The 20,176-nt window shown below is 44.3% G+C and overlaps 1 protein-coding gene across 7 annotated transcripts in view; it reads left to right on the top strand.

Annotated features, from left to right (window-relative positions):
• Positions 1 to 20,176, top strand: part of TRIO (trio Rho guanine nucleotide exchange factor) — a 257,003-nt gene that overhangs the window by 89,178 nt on the left and 147,649 nt on the right. For all 7 annotated transcript variants that reach the window (XR_014513332.1, XM_083449240.1, XM_083449242.1 and 4 more), the window contains exons 8-9: positions 5,481 to 5,612; positions 15,419 to 15,649. Coding sequence is in view for 6 of the 7 variants with exons in the window: in XM_083449240.1 (XP_083305366.1) it covers positions 5,481 to 5,612; positions 15,419 to 15,649 (363 nt within the window). In the remaining variant the exon portion in view is untranslated. The remainder of the gene's footprint in view (positions 1 to 5,480; positions 5,613 to 15,418; positions 15,650 to 20,176) is intronic.

The raw sequence follows: 20,176 nt of genomic DNA, 5'->3' as shown, positions 1-20,176 counted from the left end.
TCTTGTTTCTTTTAGAATAATTTTTATTAGTTTTCAATTACATCCTAATAATAGCCTTATTATAACAATGCCAACTGATAATGCAATTGTTAATACCAATAATTCAAATACCGAATTATATGATTTAGATAAGGTGACCCCCCCCCACGAGCTAGAATTGATAGCTTGATTATTTGCTTTATTTCTGTGTTCCAAAATTTCCATTACATTTCAGTCATAATAAGAATCCCTTACACAACAACTGCAGTATTCATAACTTCTGTTTGTGTTGACACATTAAATGATTTCTAAAACTACAAGTGAGGAGCTCAAACTATATCCTTGTTCTTCCTCTGTGTCGCAATTATCTTGTCCGTGGTGTTTACTCCTGTCCTTGTAAGATGTGTCTGTCTTTCCCCCGGTTGTTGCTGTTATCCGTCATGCCTTGGGCGAAGCTGATATCCCATTGTTGTTCCAGAAGTTTCTTCATTGCTCCATTGCTCCAGCAGGTTCTGTTGATCCTCAACCTGCTCCAAGTCCGTTTGACTTGAGATCCTTACTTTGGACAAGGGATGAGGGCCATCGCTCCTCAACACATCCTCACTGTAGCCGTAACACCACCTATATTTTGCTAGAAGGAACAAGGAAATCCTCGTTTTGATTTTGGTTTCTCTTCTTCCCTCCAGCAAAACACACGCAAGCTGCATAGGTCTGTCCGGTCGTCCTCAAAGCATGGGCAAGTAGAGGGATCTCATGGCAAGCCTGCCTGTAACTGCTTTGGGAATTGGTGGTCACTACAAGCTACAAATAGGGACGCGGGTGGCGCTGTGGGTTAAACCACTGAGCCTAGGACTTGCCGATCAGAAGGTCAGCGGTTCGAATCCCCGTGACGGGGTGAGCTCCCATTGTTCGGTCCCTGCTCCTGCCCACCTAGCAGTTCGAAAGCATGTCAAAGTGCAAGTAGATAAATACCCGCTTCCGGTGGGAAGGTAAATGGCGTTTCCGTGCGCTGCTCTGGTTCGCCAGAAGCGGCTTAGTCATGTTGGTCACATGACCCGGAAGCTGTATGCCGGCTCCCTCGGCCAATAAAGTGAGATGAGCGCCGCAATCCCAGAGTCGGTCACAACTGGACCTAATGGTCAGGGGTCCCTTTTACCTATAAATAAGCTTTTTTAAAAAATGTGATGCCTTGTTAAGAGTCAAACGTACGACGTGGTCTTGGAACTTGGCCGGTGGGCTGGTGAGTAAAAAAGCATAAGCAAAAGCAGTTGTTTGTCGCAATCAGGTTCCAGCGTCTTGAATGGCGGCATGATAGTTCCACCATCTACATTATACATCAAAGGTTTTGCAAGGATTGTAGAGGATAACTAGAAAGCTGAGGACGCAGGGATGCGAGATTAAAATTAAAAGTTTAACCTGAGGCAAGCGTTTGACTAGGGTCTCTAGCTGCAGGCGTTCTCGGCTATTTAAAGTAACAGTTCTAAGTTATGCGTAGCCACAAGTGAATTAAAAACCTGATTTAGTGAGAAGCAGGCATAAATGTTCCTCTTATCCCCTGGAGGGCTGTCTCTATAAGTAGAGCGTGTCTTCCTTAAGGGAATGAGCTGCTCACTTGCAAACTCGGCTTTGAGTTGCCCGTCAGTTTTGTTTCTGTTATAGTTAGTGGTGTTACTTAATTGTCCTTTTATTGAGCTAAACGGAAGAGTGAAATATAAGGAGTGGCTCTCTTTGACTTGCTACGGCTGAAGTTTTGTATTCGACTCTCTAGATGTGATTTTCTTTTTATTCCGTTTATTAACATTCAAATGAAAATCATAACCATACATTCAAGATTCCCTGAATCCTTGAGCTTCCTTCTGCCCGTTCCTGGGTTCCATTGTAAGTCTTTTTTTCAACTGCGTTGTATAATGTTCTCCATTTATCAGTTAACTTTCATTTTTATCACAGTTCTTGTTACATTACAAGTGTTGTTAAAATCCTGCCAATGGTTTTAATTGTTTACAGTGTTCTTTAAGGAAACTTATAAATTTCCCCCATTCTTTATTAAATTTGTTGTCTTCTTGATTTTTGATCTTCCCGGTCATTTTTGCCGTTTTAGTATTGTCCATCATCTTTATCAGCCATTCTTCTCTGGTAGGGACTTTGTCTTCCTTCCATCTCTAGGCCAAAAGTAACCTCGCAGCTGTCGTTGCATACATAAATAGTCTTTTCTGCTCCTTTGCTATTTCTGCACCTAATATTCCTAACCAAAAGGCTTCTGGTATTTTCACAAAAGGTTATTTTAAACACTTTTTTAAATTTATTGTAAAACATTTCCCAGAATGCTTAAGTTATCTTGCATGTCCACCACATATGATAGAAAGTGCCTTTTTCTCTTTGCATTTCCAACACATGTTTGTAGCAGTTCTATACATTTTTGCTAGTTTAGTAGGAGTGATTTATCCCCTCAAACAGTGAAGAGGACCAGATTAAAGGAGAGCAGGCGTCTCTATACCTTCAGTAATTGTGAAGAATAGTCAATATTTCACATAGTTCTATAAGAAGTATATGAAATATTGCAGTAAATATTTATGAGACTGGATTTTAAGCTATGGGTTATTAGAAGTAATAGTTAGGATAACAAATGTAAGATTAAGAGGTTTGAAAATCATTAGACGTGGTTGATGGAAGTCTCAGGATAAAATAGCCAAAATGTTGCATGAGATGAGATGATATGTTCTGTTTGGAAAATACATGTAAAAACTAATAAAAATGTATATTAAAAAAAAGAATAGTCAATTCTGGCAGGGGCAGCTTTTTAAAATAGCTGCACATAAAATAGCTGCGATCTGCCAAAATAGTATATTGCTATTAGTGGAGCAAAAGAGGGATGAATGTGGCGCAGTTAGGCGACATTGTACCAAAACCGAACATGGAACTGGGTTGGTTTTGCTTGTGGTGGAGCAGTGGCTAATAAGACATGGAAGACCTAGATTCAAATCTTTCCTCACCTAAAGGAAAGCCCTGAGCAGGTACACTATCTCTTGCAGAGAGAACTGAGGTCCTGAGTTCAGATATCACAACCTGCCCAGGGCTGCTGTATGGGGATGGTGATAAATGCTAAGTATTTGGGGAGGGGTCATAGCTTAGGATAAATGGTTTGCATGCAAAAAGTCAGTTCCTGGGGTCTTTAGCAGAAAGGCTGACCAGACTGGGAAAGAGAGAGACCTCGAAGCCAGCTGCCAGTTGAGGTAGATAGCATTGGACAGGACCCAATGGCAGGTTCTTCATCTGCCATCTTCAAGGGGTTTAGCGTGAGTTCAGATACTGGCGATGCGTTCAGTCTACCAGGAGGCAGGTTCCTCCGTAAAGCCAGTCAATTTCCCTTCCTTCTGCTGGAGATAGTTGAGGGTTTTAGGATCGGGTTTGCTTCCCAGCTCTGGGCCACGATTACTGTATTTTTTGCTCTATAGGGCACACTTATTCCCCTCCAAAAATTAAGGGGAAATGTGTTTGCATCCTATGGAGCGAATGCAGGCGCCTTGGCGTCTGCGATAGCAACGCGAAGCCTCCGAAGCGCAGAAGGAGCACTCCCTCCGTGCTCCGGAGGCTTCGCGTTGCTTTCACTGAAGCCTGGAGAGCGAGAGGGGTCGTGCGCACCGACCCCGCTCGCTCTCCAGGCTTCAGGGATAGCTGCCTGAAGCCTTCGGAGCACAGTGCGAGTTCCCGCTGAGCTCCGCAGGCTTTGGGTTCAGCAAAAGGAACCGGAAGCTTGCAGAGCACAGCGGGAATTTGAAAGGAACCGGAAGGGAATTCGAAAGGAACCTGAAGCCTCCAGAGCCCAGAGAGAACTCCCACCATGCTCCAGAGGCTTCGGGTTGTCTTCACTAAAGCCTGGAGAGCGAGAGGGGTCAGTGCGCACCGATCCCTCTCGCTCTCCAAGCTTCCAAGGTAAGCCGCCTGAAGCCTCCCGAGCGCAGCGGTAACTCCCGCTGTGCTCCGGAGGCTTTGGGTGAATGCACCTTGACCGCACCTTGTTTTAGAGGGGGAGAGCAAGAAAAAAAAATTCTCCCCCTCTCTGCACAGCGCCCCTTCAGCGAAGCGGCAGGAGAAATGGAAGGGGCTCTACAACAAGGTGCGTCCTGTAGAGCGAAAAATACGGTACTTGGCTACTGCTGCTGCTTTTTAGTAGATCCTACGAGATTAAAATAACACCATAAGGAACTTGGGTGACAGGGGTCGGCAAACTTTTTCAGCAGGGGGCCAGTCCACTGTCCTTCAGACCTTGTGGGGGGCCGGACTATATTTTTGGGGGGGAAATGAACGAATTCCTATGCCCCACAAATAACCTAGCGATACATCTTAAATAAAAGCACACATTCTACTCATGTAAAAACACGCTGATTCCCGGACTGTGCATGGGCCAGATTTAGAAGTCGATTGGGCCGGATCCGGCCCCTAAGCCTTAGTTTGCCTACCCATGGCATCCAGCCTTCTTTCTCATTCCCAGTTTGCGTTATAGTGCTTGCCTTAAGTTCTCCTAGTACTAATGCCAGTTTGAGCATGCTTCTGTTTCACAAGAAAAAGTTTGCATTGCGTAATTACAGAACAAAAAGGGTGCATCTCCTGCAGCCAGCTTGCTATTGGATGATACGTCTACGGTCCCCCAAGTGCGCCTGGTCGTTGTGGCAGGAGTGCCCAAATAATTAAGAGGGAGAGACTTTTATTTTCTTTCAGTGTTCTCCTCTGTGTAAACTTGAGGAGAAATAAAAATAGAACCTGTAGGCGGAGTCTGGGACTAATTGAATTAGCCTTATTAATGCATCGTTCTGCTGTGTGCTTAATTGTAGTGCTTTCGCCACAGGAAAACAGGCTACGAATTATAAGCTAACACCATGACTCTGTATGTTAGGGAGCGTGTTAACAGTGAGGATGATCGGGCTGCCTGATCCGACAGGATTTTCTGCTGCCAGAAATTGCAGCTGAACCCTTTAAAGATTTTTGGATGCATTTAGAACTGTCCTGTTTCGCATGTCAATTGAGGTTTGGCTTCGGATTGCTTTAGTGCTTCCATATGTGTTTGTTTCCTCTCCCAAGCCCCTCCACAGCTTAACAAAAGAGCTCTCATTTAACTCAAGCGATGTTTCCCCCCCCCCCTTTCTTTTACAACTGTCTCTCCGTTGCAGAGGATAGCAAAAGAAATATGTAATTCTTCTTCCTTCTTTTTTCTGAAGGCATCCTATTCTTTGATCTGGATTAAGCAAGGGCAGAAACGAATCTGAATTCATGCTAGTAGCTAGCCGAAGAGGTTCCTAAGGCATTCCTGCTATTCCTCATAGACTTGAGCGTTTTCTGGATAGAAGAGCGCAGGGTTTTAAAGGGAGGCGGATAAAAAGCTTGCCTTCAGGAGGGCTAGTTTGCTCCTTGATTCACCCTTATTTGTCTAATGTTATGCACGAAGCCTAATGCAGTCTCTTAATTTACGTTCTGGTGCAAATAACTAGGATTTTCTTTCCTTCCAGTACATGAGTAACGTGGATTCCTGGTGCAAGGCCTGTGGAGAGGTAGATCTCCCCTCAGAACTTCAGGACTTGGAGGACTCCATCCATCATCACCAAGGAATATATGAGCACATTACTCTGGCATATTCTGAGGTAGGTAACACCACGGCCCCTATTTTTAAGTGGGATGTTTGTCGGACTTAATCTGATGCAAGGGCTGCTTCGCACTTTTCACTTTTTACCACCGAAAAGCAGCACCCTAACGAATAACAGTTATAAAGGCATAAGTTTGTGGGGACTGGCGACTCCTTCATTAGATACAGGTAGTGTTATCTTCAGTCGACGGCACACACACGTGAAAACAGAGGTACTTGGGGCAGAGAAGAAATAATATTTCCGCTGTTTACTTCTCTTGTACAGTGGTACATCGGTTTAAGAACTTAATTCGTTCCGGAGGTCCGTTCTTAACCTGAAACTGTTCTTAACCTGAGGTACCACTTTAGCTAATGGGGCCTGTCGCGCCGCCGGAGCACAATTTCTGTTCTCATCCTGAAGCAAAGTTCTTAACCCAAGGTACTATATTTCTGGGTTAGCGGAGCCTGTAACCTGAAGCGTATGTAACCTGAGGTACCACTGTATATGCAGGCAGTGACCATTTTGTGTGGGGTTTCCGTTCCTGGCCCCCGCATGCTTTTCTCGGGGCGAGCATAAGCCTGCCCCCTTATGCCCCTGTTCTGTCCTCTCACTGCCCTTTTCCGGGTCCCACACGTCAATCACAGGTCAATTGGATGTATGCAAAATGGTTGCCACCTGTATTTCCAATTGAGGATAACAGTTGGTTCAGCTGATGAAATGGGGTCTAGTTTGCAAAAGCTTGTGCCCCACTCCCTTTCCTGGAGGGGCCATTGTTTTTGTTGCTGCTTGGATGTTCTGTATTTTATTGTTAGGTATTGTTTCAGCCTTCATTAGCATGAAATACTGGTTTGCTCTTGGTTGATATTAAGAGTGGGTTTTTGTTAACATCATTTCCTGTTTCGCAACTGTTGATTCATTTTCTTGAAATGTTGTTAACTTTTATTCCGCATGTCATTGTGCTGCATTGAGCATGGTTCTATCATTATCATTATCATCGTTATTATTCATTTCATTTCTATACCGCTTTATATTTTTAAGAAAAATCTCAAAGCGGTTTACAGCACATTAAAACATCAACAAAATGATCCAGAATTAAACTTTACTGAAGAAAGTAAAATATAAAGCATACAAGTTCAAAGTAACATAATGAACAGAAAACTAAAATATTAAAGATTTCAAAATAAAATGTTACAAAGGAGGTCAAATACAGAATACGTATTTAACACAAACACAAACATGGTTCTATCAGCATACAAATAGACTCATGATATTAATAATAAATACAAACGTGTTGGAGTAAGGTTACCAGATTTTTTTCAATGAATCCCGGGACACTTTTCAACTTCAGTGGATTTTGTATGGGGACTGATTTGTAAATCTGGGGACTGTCGTCTGGTAACCTTAGGTTGGAGAGTATTCTGCTGCTTTTGCTACGACAGATTAACCCCACTTTTCTTCTGGAAATGTTTACGCTTTTTAAGTGTACACAAAGATGCTTTAAGTGTACAGTTTCAGCTGCGTAGTGCAAATGTCAGGCATACAGTTTGCAAACGTGTGCGATACGAATTTGCTGATTTGGGAAGGAGCTGGGATTGGCTCCCTGTTGAGAGTGCATCTGTAGCAAAGCCAGATTTGCTTCTGTGTGAAAGGCCCTAAGGGCTGAATACTACTAGGGACATTTTATGCTGTTTTTCTGTGGGCTGTGTGCAAGCATAATGCCATTAATTAATTTGACTTGTTGCCTCATGGATGCAGCATTGATTTGATCATTCAGTTTGGGTCTCACAACAAATGCTGGCTTTGTTTCACGTTATCTTGGTGGGGAAGAGGTGCTATAGTTGTTAGATGTATTGTGTCAATAAAACAGCTGACCTGTGAATTTCACCGCATTTGTTGAGGTGATGGGTTCACTCAGTCTTTACACAGGTTCCCTTCCTTGCTAGGGGGTGTTGCTGTTGTTATTACTGTCAATAATGATGATGATGATGATGATGTTACCCACTCTTCACCATAAGGTCCCAGGGCAGATAGAAGCAACGAAAACAGTACTATTGAAAATAAAACCAAGCAACCATGCACAATGGGTATCAGGTTAATTTCCGGTTTCCAGGTGGGTCACAAATACTTTTCAGCTGTCAAAGGCAAGGGTAAAGAGATACGAAGAAAGCAGAATAATGATGCTAAATGAACCTCCGTAGACAGTAAATTTCACAATTTGGGGCATACCTGAGAGAAGCCTTCTTCTGGGCTGCCCCTCCTTGAACTTCTGAGATTGGTGGAGATATGAGGACTTCTGCTGAGCTTCACACTTAGGATGCTCTGTAGGAGAATCAATTGGTCTTTTGGGGAAATGTAAGACTTTTCACTCTTCCTGGCAGCCTTCAGTCCCCATCCCTCTGTCGCCCCTTACAATGTGCTCTACCTTTACACTTGGAAAGCTTTCCATTCTGTGCTTTTTCTTCTCTAGCTCTTGACTACAGAACATTCTTTGCATTTTTCTCCTCCCTCCACACCCAACTGCTTTTTCCTAAATCCTCACAGTAATTGCTGTGGAAGCCTGAGAAGAGGCAAGCAGAATGATAGTTTTGTTCATGAATTGGGTAGTTGTGATCCTCTTTACCAATTTCAGACACCCGTCAGCTTATTAGTGTCCCTCAATATAGTTTGACAATGATAACCTTGAAGACTTGTTTTAGTAAATTATTGGCTTGTTTCTGTATACAGTGGTACCTCAGGTTAAGTACTTAATTCGTTCCGGAGGTCCGTACTTAACCTAAAACTGTTCTTAACCTGAAGCACCACTTTAGCTAATGGGACCTCCTGCTGCCGCCGCACCGCCGGAGCTCGATTTCTGTTCTTATCCTGAAGCAAAGTTCTTAACCTGAAGCACTATTTCTAGGTTAGCAGAGTCTGTAACCTGAAGCGTATGTAACCTGAAGCATATGTAACCTGAGGTACCACTGTACTGGCCAGAGGAGGCATAGATCTAATCTCACTTGCCTATCCTTTCAGGTTGAAATGTTCCAGTCAGTTTCTTTCAGTATCCATCTTGCCTGTCTTTCGATTAACTTCAGTGTGTGGGCAGGAACACTGAAACAAGTATTTTCTATGCTTCTATTCTCCAACCGTTATATTAAACAAACAAACCTGTGAAAAAACAAAAATATTGTGTGTCCAACATCCACCCTTATACCCAAGAGATCCAGAGCAGGAGAAAAGTGGTTTCTGTTTATCAAGAGACAATCAGATTGTGTGTAAATACAAATGTGACATCTCACATTCTTCTGGGATAACGGTCCATCATGACTCCACCTGTTCTCCAAAAGCAAAAAACCTGAAGGAAGGTGTGCCTTGGCCTTCCTCAACCCCAGCCCATTTCCTGCCTTCTTAATTTTGTCTTTGCTCCTTGTGAGTTATAAACGTGACCTCTCACATTACTATCTGCCTGCAGCGAAGGGAGGTAGGTGGGAGTTTGCAATCTGCTCCCGATCTCAGAACTCCTGGAGGCTTTGAAGAGTAGGGAGAGAACTGGCATCTGAAGGCGCACCAAAAATAATCCTTAGTTTTGCTCAGTCAGTCTTTGCCATCTGTAGCTGAAATATGAACGCTGCACCTTTGACTCGGAGCTATCTTGGTAGAGAGGAAAAAGGACACTTCTTCTATCAGTGCATGTTGATACAAACTGAAGTCATTTCCCCCCCTCTAGAAGAGGCAGCCAACAGCTTAAATGAGCCCCGTGGCCACTGTTTCTCTACTGGAGTCAAATGATAGAGACGCAGGAAGGAATTCAGTGTTGCACTAAACCAGGCTTCCTCAACCTCAGCCCTCCAGATGTTTTCGGCCTACAACTCCCAGGATCCCTCGCTAGCAGGACCAGTGGTCAGGCATGATGGGAATTGTAGTCTCAAAACATCTGGAGGGATGAGTTTGAGGACGTCAGCACTGAATAAACATACGTTCCTTCAATACAAGCATTTCCTATTGACCTCCACGCCCTATGTTATGTTCTGGGGGTCCTCCCGACCCCCTAGAGCAAGTTGGGGTGGCAAAAGAGGGGAGAAAACCTCACTGCTTTTGTAAGAACCATTGTAGTGGCTCCTTCTAGCAGAACTACTTACTTGAACCTGGTCCTCAAAAATCCCAGCCTTTTGGGTGAACTAGTTGCTGTTCCTTCACCCCCAGCGCCAGAGATGAAATCACCGCTTTGCTATAATTTCAGTACATAAATGCGCTGTGTGCCGTCGGCTATATGTGGGGTTTCCAGAAGTTGCCGCCCAAGAAGCAGCTCTCTGTAGTAGGAGAAGAAGAAGAAGAGTTTGGATTTGATATCCCGCCTTTCACTTCCTTTAACATTCTCCTTTCCCTTCCTCCCCCACAACAAACACTCTGTGAGGTGAGTGGGGCTGAGAGACTTCAAAGAAGTGTGACTAGCCCAAGGTCACCCAGCAGCTGCATGTGGAGGAGCGGAGATGCGAACCCGGTTCCCCAGATTACGAGACTCCCACTCTTAACCACTACACCACACTGGCTCACTGTAGTAAGCTTTCACAGCAGGAAGATGCTCTAGGGCAAGTGTGGAAACCTTATGTCCCCTGTGGACCAACTCTGACAAGTGGATTGTTGCCCTGAGTAAGTAACGAGGTTTCTTAAGAACCTACCCTATACAGTTACAAAAGAATAAAAGTTTCCTCAAGGAGAGTACGTAGCTTTGTGTCCCTTTAAGGTTCCTGACTAATGCAAAAAACAACAACGAAGAGAGATGAGGTGAGGGAGCAGGATTGGAGAGGCAATGGAAGGGCGATAATAAGAATAAAAATTTTATTATTTGTACCCCACCCATCTGACTGGGTTGCCCCAGCCACTCTGGGCAGCTTCTAACAGATATAAAAACATAATAAAACGTCAAACATTAAAAACTTCCCTGGACGGGGCTGGCTTTAGATGCCCTTTTAAAGCTGTATAGTTATTTATCTGTTGGGAGGGCGTTCTACAGGGCGGGCGCCACTACCAAGAAGGCCCTCTGCCTGATTTCCTGGGATCTCGCTTCTTGCAGTGAGGGAACCAGAAAACCCTCAGAGCTGGATCTCAGTGTCCAGACTGAACGACTGGGTTGGAGATGCTTCTTCAGGTTTACAAGGATGATTGGGGTTGGATCAATCTTCCCTCGTGAGGACTGAACAATGTGGTCTCTTGGGGACAAATAATTCAAGACTTAGATTCCTGAGGGGGAAAGGGTTATCTGAGGCGATAGGTGAATTTGAATCTGGCCGCTCATAGGGAAAGGGGATTTTCCAGATGCACTGAGTCAAACAAGGTATGACGACCCAATTTTCCCCAATCACAAGATAGAGAGGGTGGTCTTAGAGAGCAGAGGCAAGAGCCATGAACCAATTATAGTAGTGGACCCAACATCTGTGCTATCCTTGGAACTTCAGTGCCGAATGCAAAATGGCAGCATCTGTACAAGACAGATGAAGAACACTTAAGAGATGCAAGCGACTGCGGATCAGTTTACCGTTAAGGCAAAGTCACTTAGAAGGGAAAGTTTTCACCTCCGAAGCCGCCATTATTTTACTGCAGTTCCTTTTAATGCAGAGATGAAGGAGCGAAATAAAATCTGTACTAATTGTGCATCGCCTCTCCTGGCTGCTAGATTTATATTTAAAAGCAAAACAGATACACTGTGCTTTTTAGCTGGATAAATATCACATACAGCATCTTTAAAATAATAAAGTGAGAGTCTTGTGAAAGATGGGAGGCGTCAAGTCTCTAAAAATGTTTTCAAACGAAAACCCAGGATATTTTTGAAATATGGTGGTGTCGACTTGTTGCCATATGTGCTGGTTAGCAGCTAACCTGTATTGGGGACACTGTTTTTCAACTCTGCATTGGCAGAAAGGCCAGAAATGTAAGCTCTGCCCACTCGTTCACACCTACGCAAGCACAGGCCCAGGCGAAGGGCTTTTTAATCCCATCTCTCTGTGTGTCTACAGCAAAAGCAGTTTGGGCAGAGCCCTCCCCTTAATGCACACATCAGCTGCTATGGGCTTGAACCTAGGCATGGGTAGCACATTGTGTGTAATTGGGGGCAAAAAGGTGCTACCAAGGTGCTTAATTGAGCTGGCACTCTGAGTATGCCCTTGATCATTTAGCTTCCTTCAAGAGTAGATGAACCAAGAGAAAGAAGGCTTTGACAAATGCAGAGGGGCCAGTGAGCCCTGGCATACCTTAACTATCCTCATTAATATCAGGCACACTTTCCCTCTGTATCTGAGAGGGGCAAGAGCTCCAGATATACGCTAATACCCGACTCGGCACTCTTTATCAGTTTGCCTACTGCTGACAGGACATCGATAGAGAGCCGGTGTGGTGTAGTGGTTAAGAGCGGTGGACTCGTAATCTGGGGACCCGGGTTCACGTCTCCGCTCCTCCACATGCAGCTGCTGGGTGACCTTGGGCCAGTCACACTTCTTTGAAGTCTCTCAGCCCCACTCACCTCAGAGAGTGTTTGTTGTGGGGGAGGAAGGGAAAGGAGAATGTTAGCCGCTTTGAGACTCCTTCGGGTAGTGATAAAGCAGGATATCAAATCCAAACTCTTCTTCTCTTCTTCTTCTAGCCCTGGTGTGAAACTGTGAATCGGCAGTCCCACACAAATCAGGCTGTATCATTTCAGCAGGCAGGAGGTCCTTACGATGGCTGAGGATGTAAAAAATAAAATTAAACATGGGAGAATGCTATGGTCCACATCTTCCCCATGCCATTCCTTTCACTTTCAACAACATGGTGCCCTCCAGATATTCTGGACCGGGGTCAGCAACCTTTTTCAGCAGGGGGCTAGTCTAGCGTCCCTCAGACCATGTGGTGAGCCGGACTATATTTTGAGAGGGAAAATGAACAAATTCCTATGCCCCACAAATAACCCAGAGATGCAAAAGCACACACTCTGCTCATGTAAAAACACCAGGCAGGCCCCACAAATAACCCAGAGATGCATTTTAAATAAAAGGACACATTCTACTCATGTAAAAACACGCTGATTCCCGGACCGTCCGTGGGCCGGATTGAGAAGGCGATTGGGCCACAACTGGCCCCCGGCCTTAGGTTGCCTACCCCTGTTCTTGACTATAATTTGCTGTATCTTAACACCTTTTTTTTATTGTGCACGAACATTCAGACATTTATATCACCTAGCTACAGTTTTTAGTGCTATTATCCAGTAATAGACTGTAATTTCTCTCAGTATTAAACAGCTATTTGACATTGCTCTTTCAGTCATGTTAATTCGGGAGGATTTTCCCCCAATTAAAAACAAAAACTCCCAAGAGATACTGACGTTGTGTTGAAAAACCAATTCTTTAATCTGTTAGAATGTGTTTCAAGAGGGAGGGAAGTAAGCAAGCTTGTACAGTCAGGGTACAGAGTCGGTTATTGTCATTGGCGTGAAGCGAGAAAGAAATTAGACCCAATTTCTACATAATGTAAAAAGGAGCTATGAAGATTAAGGCAACCATGTTTTTTTCCTCGTGTTCAATAAACTTTAATAAATTGTAACTAAAAGATGTGTTCACTCAAGCATCAGATTGATCACTGAGTGAAAAATTACTGCTGCCACCACTGTCATACTTCATATTTGGCTGTTCTTTGAAGATAGATGGGCAAAGGAACCAGGTTTACTGAAGACTTTCCGTCCTTCTGCAGACAAAGCCACTTCAAGCACTCAGCCTGGTAAGGCTGGAATTCTTAGCTAAGCAAAATGCATTCAGTCAAGCTAGATGCCGATAAAACTTTTCAATGAAATCGTTTTCGAGCAGACTCAGTTCCTGTATGGCTTCAAAATTCAGAGAGAGGCAATCTTGATTCTTGACACTCCTTGCCAAATATGTCTTAACGCCCAGGCCTTAAAAACCCACCATGTGGTCAAAAGCCTCCAGGTGCCTGTAGCAACTTCTGTTTTTGGGAGGTGTTTGTCAGCTAGAAGGCCTCATTTTTGTGCCCCCTCTCTATCTTTTGTGTGCTGTTTCTCATCTGCTTGCTTGGTCACCTGTCGTATACAGGTTCATTTTGCAGAAAGGAAGCCGCTTCGGTGCTTCGTATGGGTTCGGCTGGTGGTGGCACTTGTCAGAACCAATTGTCTTCTAACCATATGAAGACAATTTGGAGGGTTTACCATTTAATGCTAAAGTTCAGCGATAATGCAACCGCTGGAACACACTGAAATGCTTGCTGCACTTGGCCTAATGTGTAGCTATCTGATGACAGCTAACAACTGGCCGAATAAATTTATTTGACAATGATGGCACTTTCCCACAATTGTGTGATGTTGCATCTAAACCGCAGCCTGCCTGTTGCTCCTCAGACTTAAATATGATGTATTGAATGTAAAGTATTGAGTTATTGAAACTAAGGCCCCTTCTGCACTGTAGATTTAAAACACTATTATTGCACGACTTTGAACAATTTTGGCTTCCCCCAAAGAATCATGGGAACTGTAGTTCCTGAGAGTTGTTAGGAGAGGCCTGTTCCTCTCACAGAACTACAATTCCCAGAGTGGTTCAACAATTGGTCCCTCTTCCCAGGGAACTCTGGGAATTGTAAGTGGAATAGGAGTCTTAGAAAGGGCCTGACTCTTCCACTGTATCCACACACACACACCTCCTTTTGGGTCCGCTTCAATGGTAGACGAGATAATTAAATACGACCATTACCTTTTAACAAGTTATTAAAAAATATCTATGGAATCATTTGTAAGATGAAGGCTGTAGGATAATAACCATATTTCGTGTTCGTAAAAGGGGTGGGGTGGAATCCTGCAATTAATGTTTCTTCTAAAAATTCAGGAAAAGTAGGGTGACAGAGCTAGTGGTGTTTGAAAAGTTCTGGGTTGTTAATGGTGCCTGCTTTTATACAACTGGATTCAAGAGACCATATGTTGTTGCGACTACTTAAATTTGCATACCTCCCTATACTCACAGGTCTCAGGGTGGTTACAACATAAAATCACAATATAAAAACACAAAATACATAATAAAAACAACCCAGTGCCCCGCCCCATACTCCACAGACCTTCCTTGTTTCTGTGTGTGTGTGTCTCTGTCTCTCTCCCTCCCCCCAACCCCCAGCAGCTTGGGGGGGTCTTTGAGAGCAGGAATGGGGAACCGGTGGTGGTAACAACAACAACAATTATTATTATTATTATTTCTTTACACCCCGCCTGCCTACCTGGGTTTCCCCAGCCATTCTGGGCGGCTCCCAACAGAATATTAAAAACGCGATAAAACATTGAACATTAAAAACGTCCCTAAACAAGGCTGCCTGTTATTACTATTACAGAACTACTGGTTACTACTATTATTATTTAATATATTACCTGCCCTTCACCCTAAGGTCCCAAGCAGGATTGCAATGCTTTAAAATCCAACATTTAGAGCAACTTACAATCACAAAAATAGAGTGGGTCCTAAGATGGTGATATTATTATTATTATTATTATCCAGACATTGTTGGACTACAACTCTCATCGTCGGGAGTTGTAGTTCGGCATCACCTGGAGGGTTGGGTCACAGGTTTCTCCACCCCTGCTCCGGAAGAAGAATTTATTGTAGCGAATGGGACTGTGGCTGAAAGAGAAAAGCTGTACTCCCCTCCTTTGAACATAGTCGCCTTTTAATTCCAGCCATAATAAGTAATGCCATGCTTCCCGTTCTTGAGGCGGAGATATTCTCCTTCATCGTTAGATGGGTAAGCGACTGTGAAATTCTAGTGCCACATCCTGGAAATTTGCGTAGCCTGCAGGTGAGCTCTTAAATTCTTGTCTCGCTGAACAGGTGAGCCAAGACGGGAAGTCGCTGCTCGACAAGCTGCAACGGCCTTTGACTCCTGGAAGTTCAGACTCCTTAACCGCTTCCGCCAACTACTCCAAGGCGGTGCACCATGCCCTAGATGTTATTCACGAAGTGCTGCATCACCAGAGGCAGCTGGAGAACATCTGGCAGCATCGGAAGGTCCGCCTGCATCAGCGGCTTCAGCTGTGTGTCTTCCAACAGGACGTTCAGCAGGTCAGTTCATGGCTCCTAGGGTTGGGAGATGTTCTGTTGCAGATGTTTGCAAGGGGTTTTTATTTTTATTTTTTACAAAACCACCCGTTTCCTATACGTTGCCTTTGACTAAGAAAAGAAGAGAACTGGGGGGGAATTAGAGTTCTCAGCCAGTGTGCTTTGGAACCCCTTTCAGTTAGCCAAGGGCACGAGATGCGATTAAAATGATTATTGGGGGCGCGGGTGGTGCTGTGGTCTAAACCACTGAGCCTCTTCGCCTTGCCAATCAGAAGGCCGGTGGTTCGAATCCCCATGACGGGGTGAGCTCCCGTTGCTCTGTCTCAGCTCCTGCCAACCTAGCAGTTCGAAAGCACACCAGTGAAAGTAGATAAATAGGTACCGCTGCGGCGGGAAGGTAAACAACGTTTCCATGCGCTCTGGTTTCCATCACAGTGTCTCGTTGCACCAGAAGCAGTTTCGTCATGCTGGCCACATGACCCAGAAAGCTGTCTGTGGACAAATGCCGGCTCCCTCAGCCTGAAAGCGAGATAAACACCACAACCCCATAGTTGCCTTTGATTGGACTTAACCGCCCAGGGGTCCTTTACCTTTTACCTAAAACGATTATTGACAGTTTATTGAAAGCTAAGCTAAAATTTAAAACCAAGGCCGAGAACAAATGTTAAATTTCCAGCTGAGAAGGGAGAACATTACTGCACACTGTTGATGGATGGGGATATTTGGCTCTCTCTATACAGTAAGCCATTAGTGCAGAAAAGAAAATGGCGGCCGATTCTGGCTGAGTCTTTAGAGGCCTACAATCTGAGAATCTTGTGCATCCTCATTGTACTTTCATATTACAGAACATGCACGTGAATACTATACTTTCTGAGGTGTGTGCAGATACAGCAGCAAGGCATGTATGATGAAGGCAGATTTGGTTTATATTTAAGGGCAATTGTAAAAACAAAGAACAAGTGTACACCTTGGCTTCCACAGAAGGCCTCGCGTTCCTCCTCTCCCCAACCTTTCTCAGAGCAAGCAACTAAATTTTGTGCGGAAAATTCCAAGCATGCTCGGTTGAAGGAAACCGGGAGACTTCCAAAAGGAGGGTGCATATTAAAGGACTGAACTTAAACTTTCAGTGAGGAAACAGTTGATTCCCGGCCAGGTGACGAAAGAAAAGCCTAGTTGGGTGAAGGGGGAGATCACACGCAGAAACACACCTCTGTTCGCTTTTGGCTATGTGGCACTAGAAACTCTCTACCTCTCAACACAAGTTAGTGGAATAAATAAGGAAGATGGCATGGACAGGGCATGTTTGACTGTTAAGTAAAAGACTTGAGCGTCAGCCACCAGAGCTGGACTGACAGAGGAAGAAGCAGTACTTTGAGAACCTGTCACTGCGTCGTCCTTACCAGCCAATCTCCCAGGACCTTCCAGCCTCTTCAAAGTAAGTGAGGCATGTCTAGGGCTCTCGGTGGAGTATGGAGGGGAAGCCCCTACCAAGCTTGTCAGGCAGCTTCAAAAGATCCCTTTAGGGACCTATTCCCCAAGATCATTTGTTGGCGCCATGCAGCCTCTGACAATTATAAAAACGACTAAGGTGACCCACTAACCTGAGATGCCTCCTTTCCTTGTTCCCTCCCCAAGCCTCACTGGCTTTCGTTTACATCAGGAGCCCAAATAGCATCTCCCACATTCTCACCTGCATTTCCTACTGGTGGATTAAAAGGGGGGGGGGGGGAGAGGAGGAAAGGAAACGGTTTTATTTTGTCACAAAATTGACAGGTGTAATTTTGAAAGTGGCACTGCTGTCATATCGTTTGATCTGCACATACCAGTTTGTTGAAAGCAGCGGTTGCCTGTCATCTGCATCAGTGACTATCAGATGAATTAGGGTGGCTTTGAATCCATCAAAAATTGACCTCCCGATGAATGCAGAGACCCAGAGTGATTTCACTGTTTGGGCAAAAGCGTCATCTGTTGTAATGTTTTGCCACTTTCTGCTCCCATGTCTACCCTACATGAATTCCCTAGGTGTGAGAGTTTCATATCCTCCTTACACACACACACCCCCCACTTGAGCAATTTTTATCTGGCCTGATAGCTCACCAGATTTTAATCAAATTTGCGCTACATTCTCACCGACTGCAAATAGGTTGCATCTTCTCAGCATGTAGGATTTAGCAGAAATGTTAAGTTTTTCCAGATCTAGCTTTCAAGCACCGTATCTTTTCATCCTACAGCCAGGGACCTGTAAAGTAAAAAAAACATGAAACAGTATACAAATTAGTTGAAGCTTATATTGTACGTGATGAACAGGCTTAATTTCGCAATGGGTTTTTCTGCTGCCTGGTCCCTAAGCAAATGATGTCATCTGGCTCCATGTTGTTGGAGAGCGAATGTGGCTTAGAAAACTAAATATAAGTTCCAATAGCTATTCAGGAAGCTGCTGAAAATGCTCATAGCAAGGATATATACACACTCATAAAAACTACATCTGTTTCTTTTGAAGCAATGGGGAATTTTTAGGTGGAAGGATTTTGGGGCAGACCAGGGAGACCTGCTCCTAATATCTTAACGATGTTGACTGGTTAGGAAATTCTAGTTAAGAAAGAACCAGGGTTAGTCAGAACGCCACCAGCAGCCTTAACAATGATTTAAAACGCCAGTGGGAATTTCTGCACGAGGAGAATTTCTGCATGGCTGTTCCATACACTCCTGACCTCTTAACCACGGTAAAGAGACCAGGTACTTTATTTACATTTGCACTAGTCTTTTGAACCGTCATAGAAAACCGCATGCTCGATTCAAAATTATAGTGCAGTGTTTGAAGACATCCTTTCTTCCTTTGCGCAGAACTGCTTCCTTTGTTCTTCATTCTTCCTCCTTCGCAGACCTGCAATGCTCTCTTTTTTCCTCTAATTTGAACAATGGTTGAACTTCTGGCTAATGCTCAAGGCTTTTGCTATAGTCAACCAGGGAAGAATCTGTAGAATGAATGTTTGCCCGAAGGCTGTATAATATCTCTGACTAATATAAGCAGAAGCGGAATGTCTGATGAATGAGGCTTCGCTATGTTTGCAGACTCCAGGGTGGAAGTTGGCTCTTAACGTTACATGCAATTCCTGAAAATATTACTTGGACGGGCTTGAATTAAACTTTGCTTTTAAGGAAGAGCTCTTCAGTTGCACTGGAGCCTGCCAGTATGATGCATCTGTAGAGAATTTGTGGAGTAGGGGAACATCTTGCTTTTGTTACCGTCTTAATTGCAATAGCATTGCGATGTGTCTGTTGGCTTCGGATCCCAGAATGTTTAGCTGCTGAGTAGGTTCTGATTAGTAAAAACTTTGGGGCCCGATGTGTATTGAAAGCAGAGTTCTTGCCCGATGAGACAATTAAAGCCCTGCATTTGATGGTTAGACATGCAAAGCAACGTCTCAGGATAAGAGACAGTTCTACTTAATTTCACTGGTTTTCTAACGTGACGCCTACAGGGAACGCTTTGTATGAACTTGTCTTCCAAGCAGGCCTTGCATATAGACCTTGGAGTATGCAAAGGATTCTGGGGAATGTTGTAGCGTGCACATTTAGTTCACATGAGATATTTGTTGGCAAGGCCTGTTACACCTTGCCATCACTGTATACAAACTGTGTGTACGTTTCGAAGGGCAATTAGTGCATCATATCAGTAGAATGTAGTGTAGGTGGCCACAACAAGCAGCTATGAGATCTCTTAGGAATAATATGGACATTTTATATGAATTAGCAGTTATGCAGTTAGTACTCGATGGGGCCGTTGCCTTTTTGCTGCTTCACAAAGATCCAGCTCTCACTCTGTGCAGCATCTATGTACCTTGGTCAGGCCACACCTGGAATGCTCTGTCCAATTCTGGGCACCACAATTTAAGAAGGATGTTGACAAACTGGAACGTGTGCAGAGGAGGGCAACCAAGATGATCAAGGGTCTGGAAGCCAAGCCTTACGAGGATCGATTGAAGGAGCTGGGTATGTTTAGCCTGGAAAAGAGGAGGCTGAGAGAAGATACCCATCTTCAAATATCTCAAGGCCCATCATATGAAAGAGGGCACAGCTTGTTTTCTCCTGCTCTGGAGGGTAGGACTTGAACCCATGGCTTCAAGTTACAAGCAAGGGGATTCCCACTAAATGTCAGGAAGAACTTTCTGACAGTAAGAGCTGTTTGGCAGCGGAACAGTCTTCTCTGGGAGTTTGTGGTCTCTCCTTCCTTGGAGATTTTCAAGCAGAGGTTGGATGGCCATATGCCATGGATGCTTTAGCTGAGATTCCTGCATTGCAGGGGGTTGGACTAGATGTCCCTTGGGTCCCTTCCAACTCTACAGCTCTATGATTCTATGTAATTGAGAATCCTGGCATGTTTGGGGGATTTTCAGCTATGGAAAGTACATTAGGAAGAACTTCCTGACAGTAAGAGCTGTTCGACAGTGGAATTTGCTGCCAAGGAGTGTGGTGGAGTCTCCTTCTTTGGAGGTCTTTAAGCAGAGGCTTGACAACCCTATGTCAGGA

The sequence above is a fragment of the Podarcis tiliguerta genome, assembly GCF_965153285.1.
Source record: "Podarcis tiliguerta genome assembly, chromosome: 7".
Lineage (NCBI taxonomy): Eukaryota > Metazoa > Chordata > Lepidosauria > Squamata > Lacertidae > Podarcis > Podarcis tiliguerta.
This window is presented reverse-complemented; position numbering and strand designations above follow the sequence as displayed.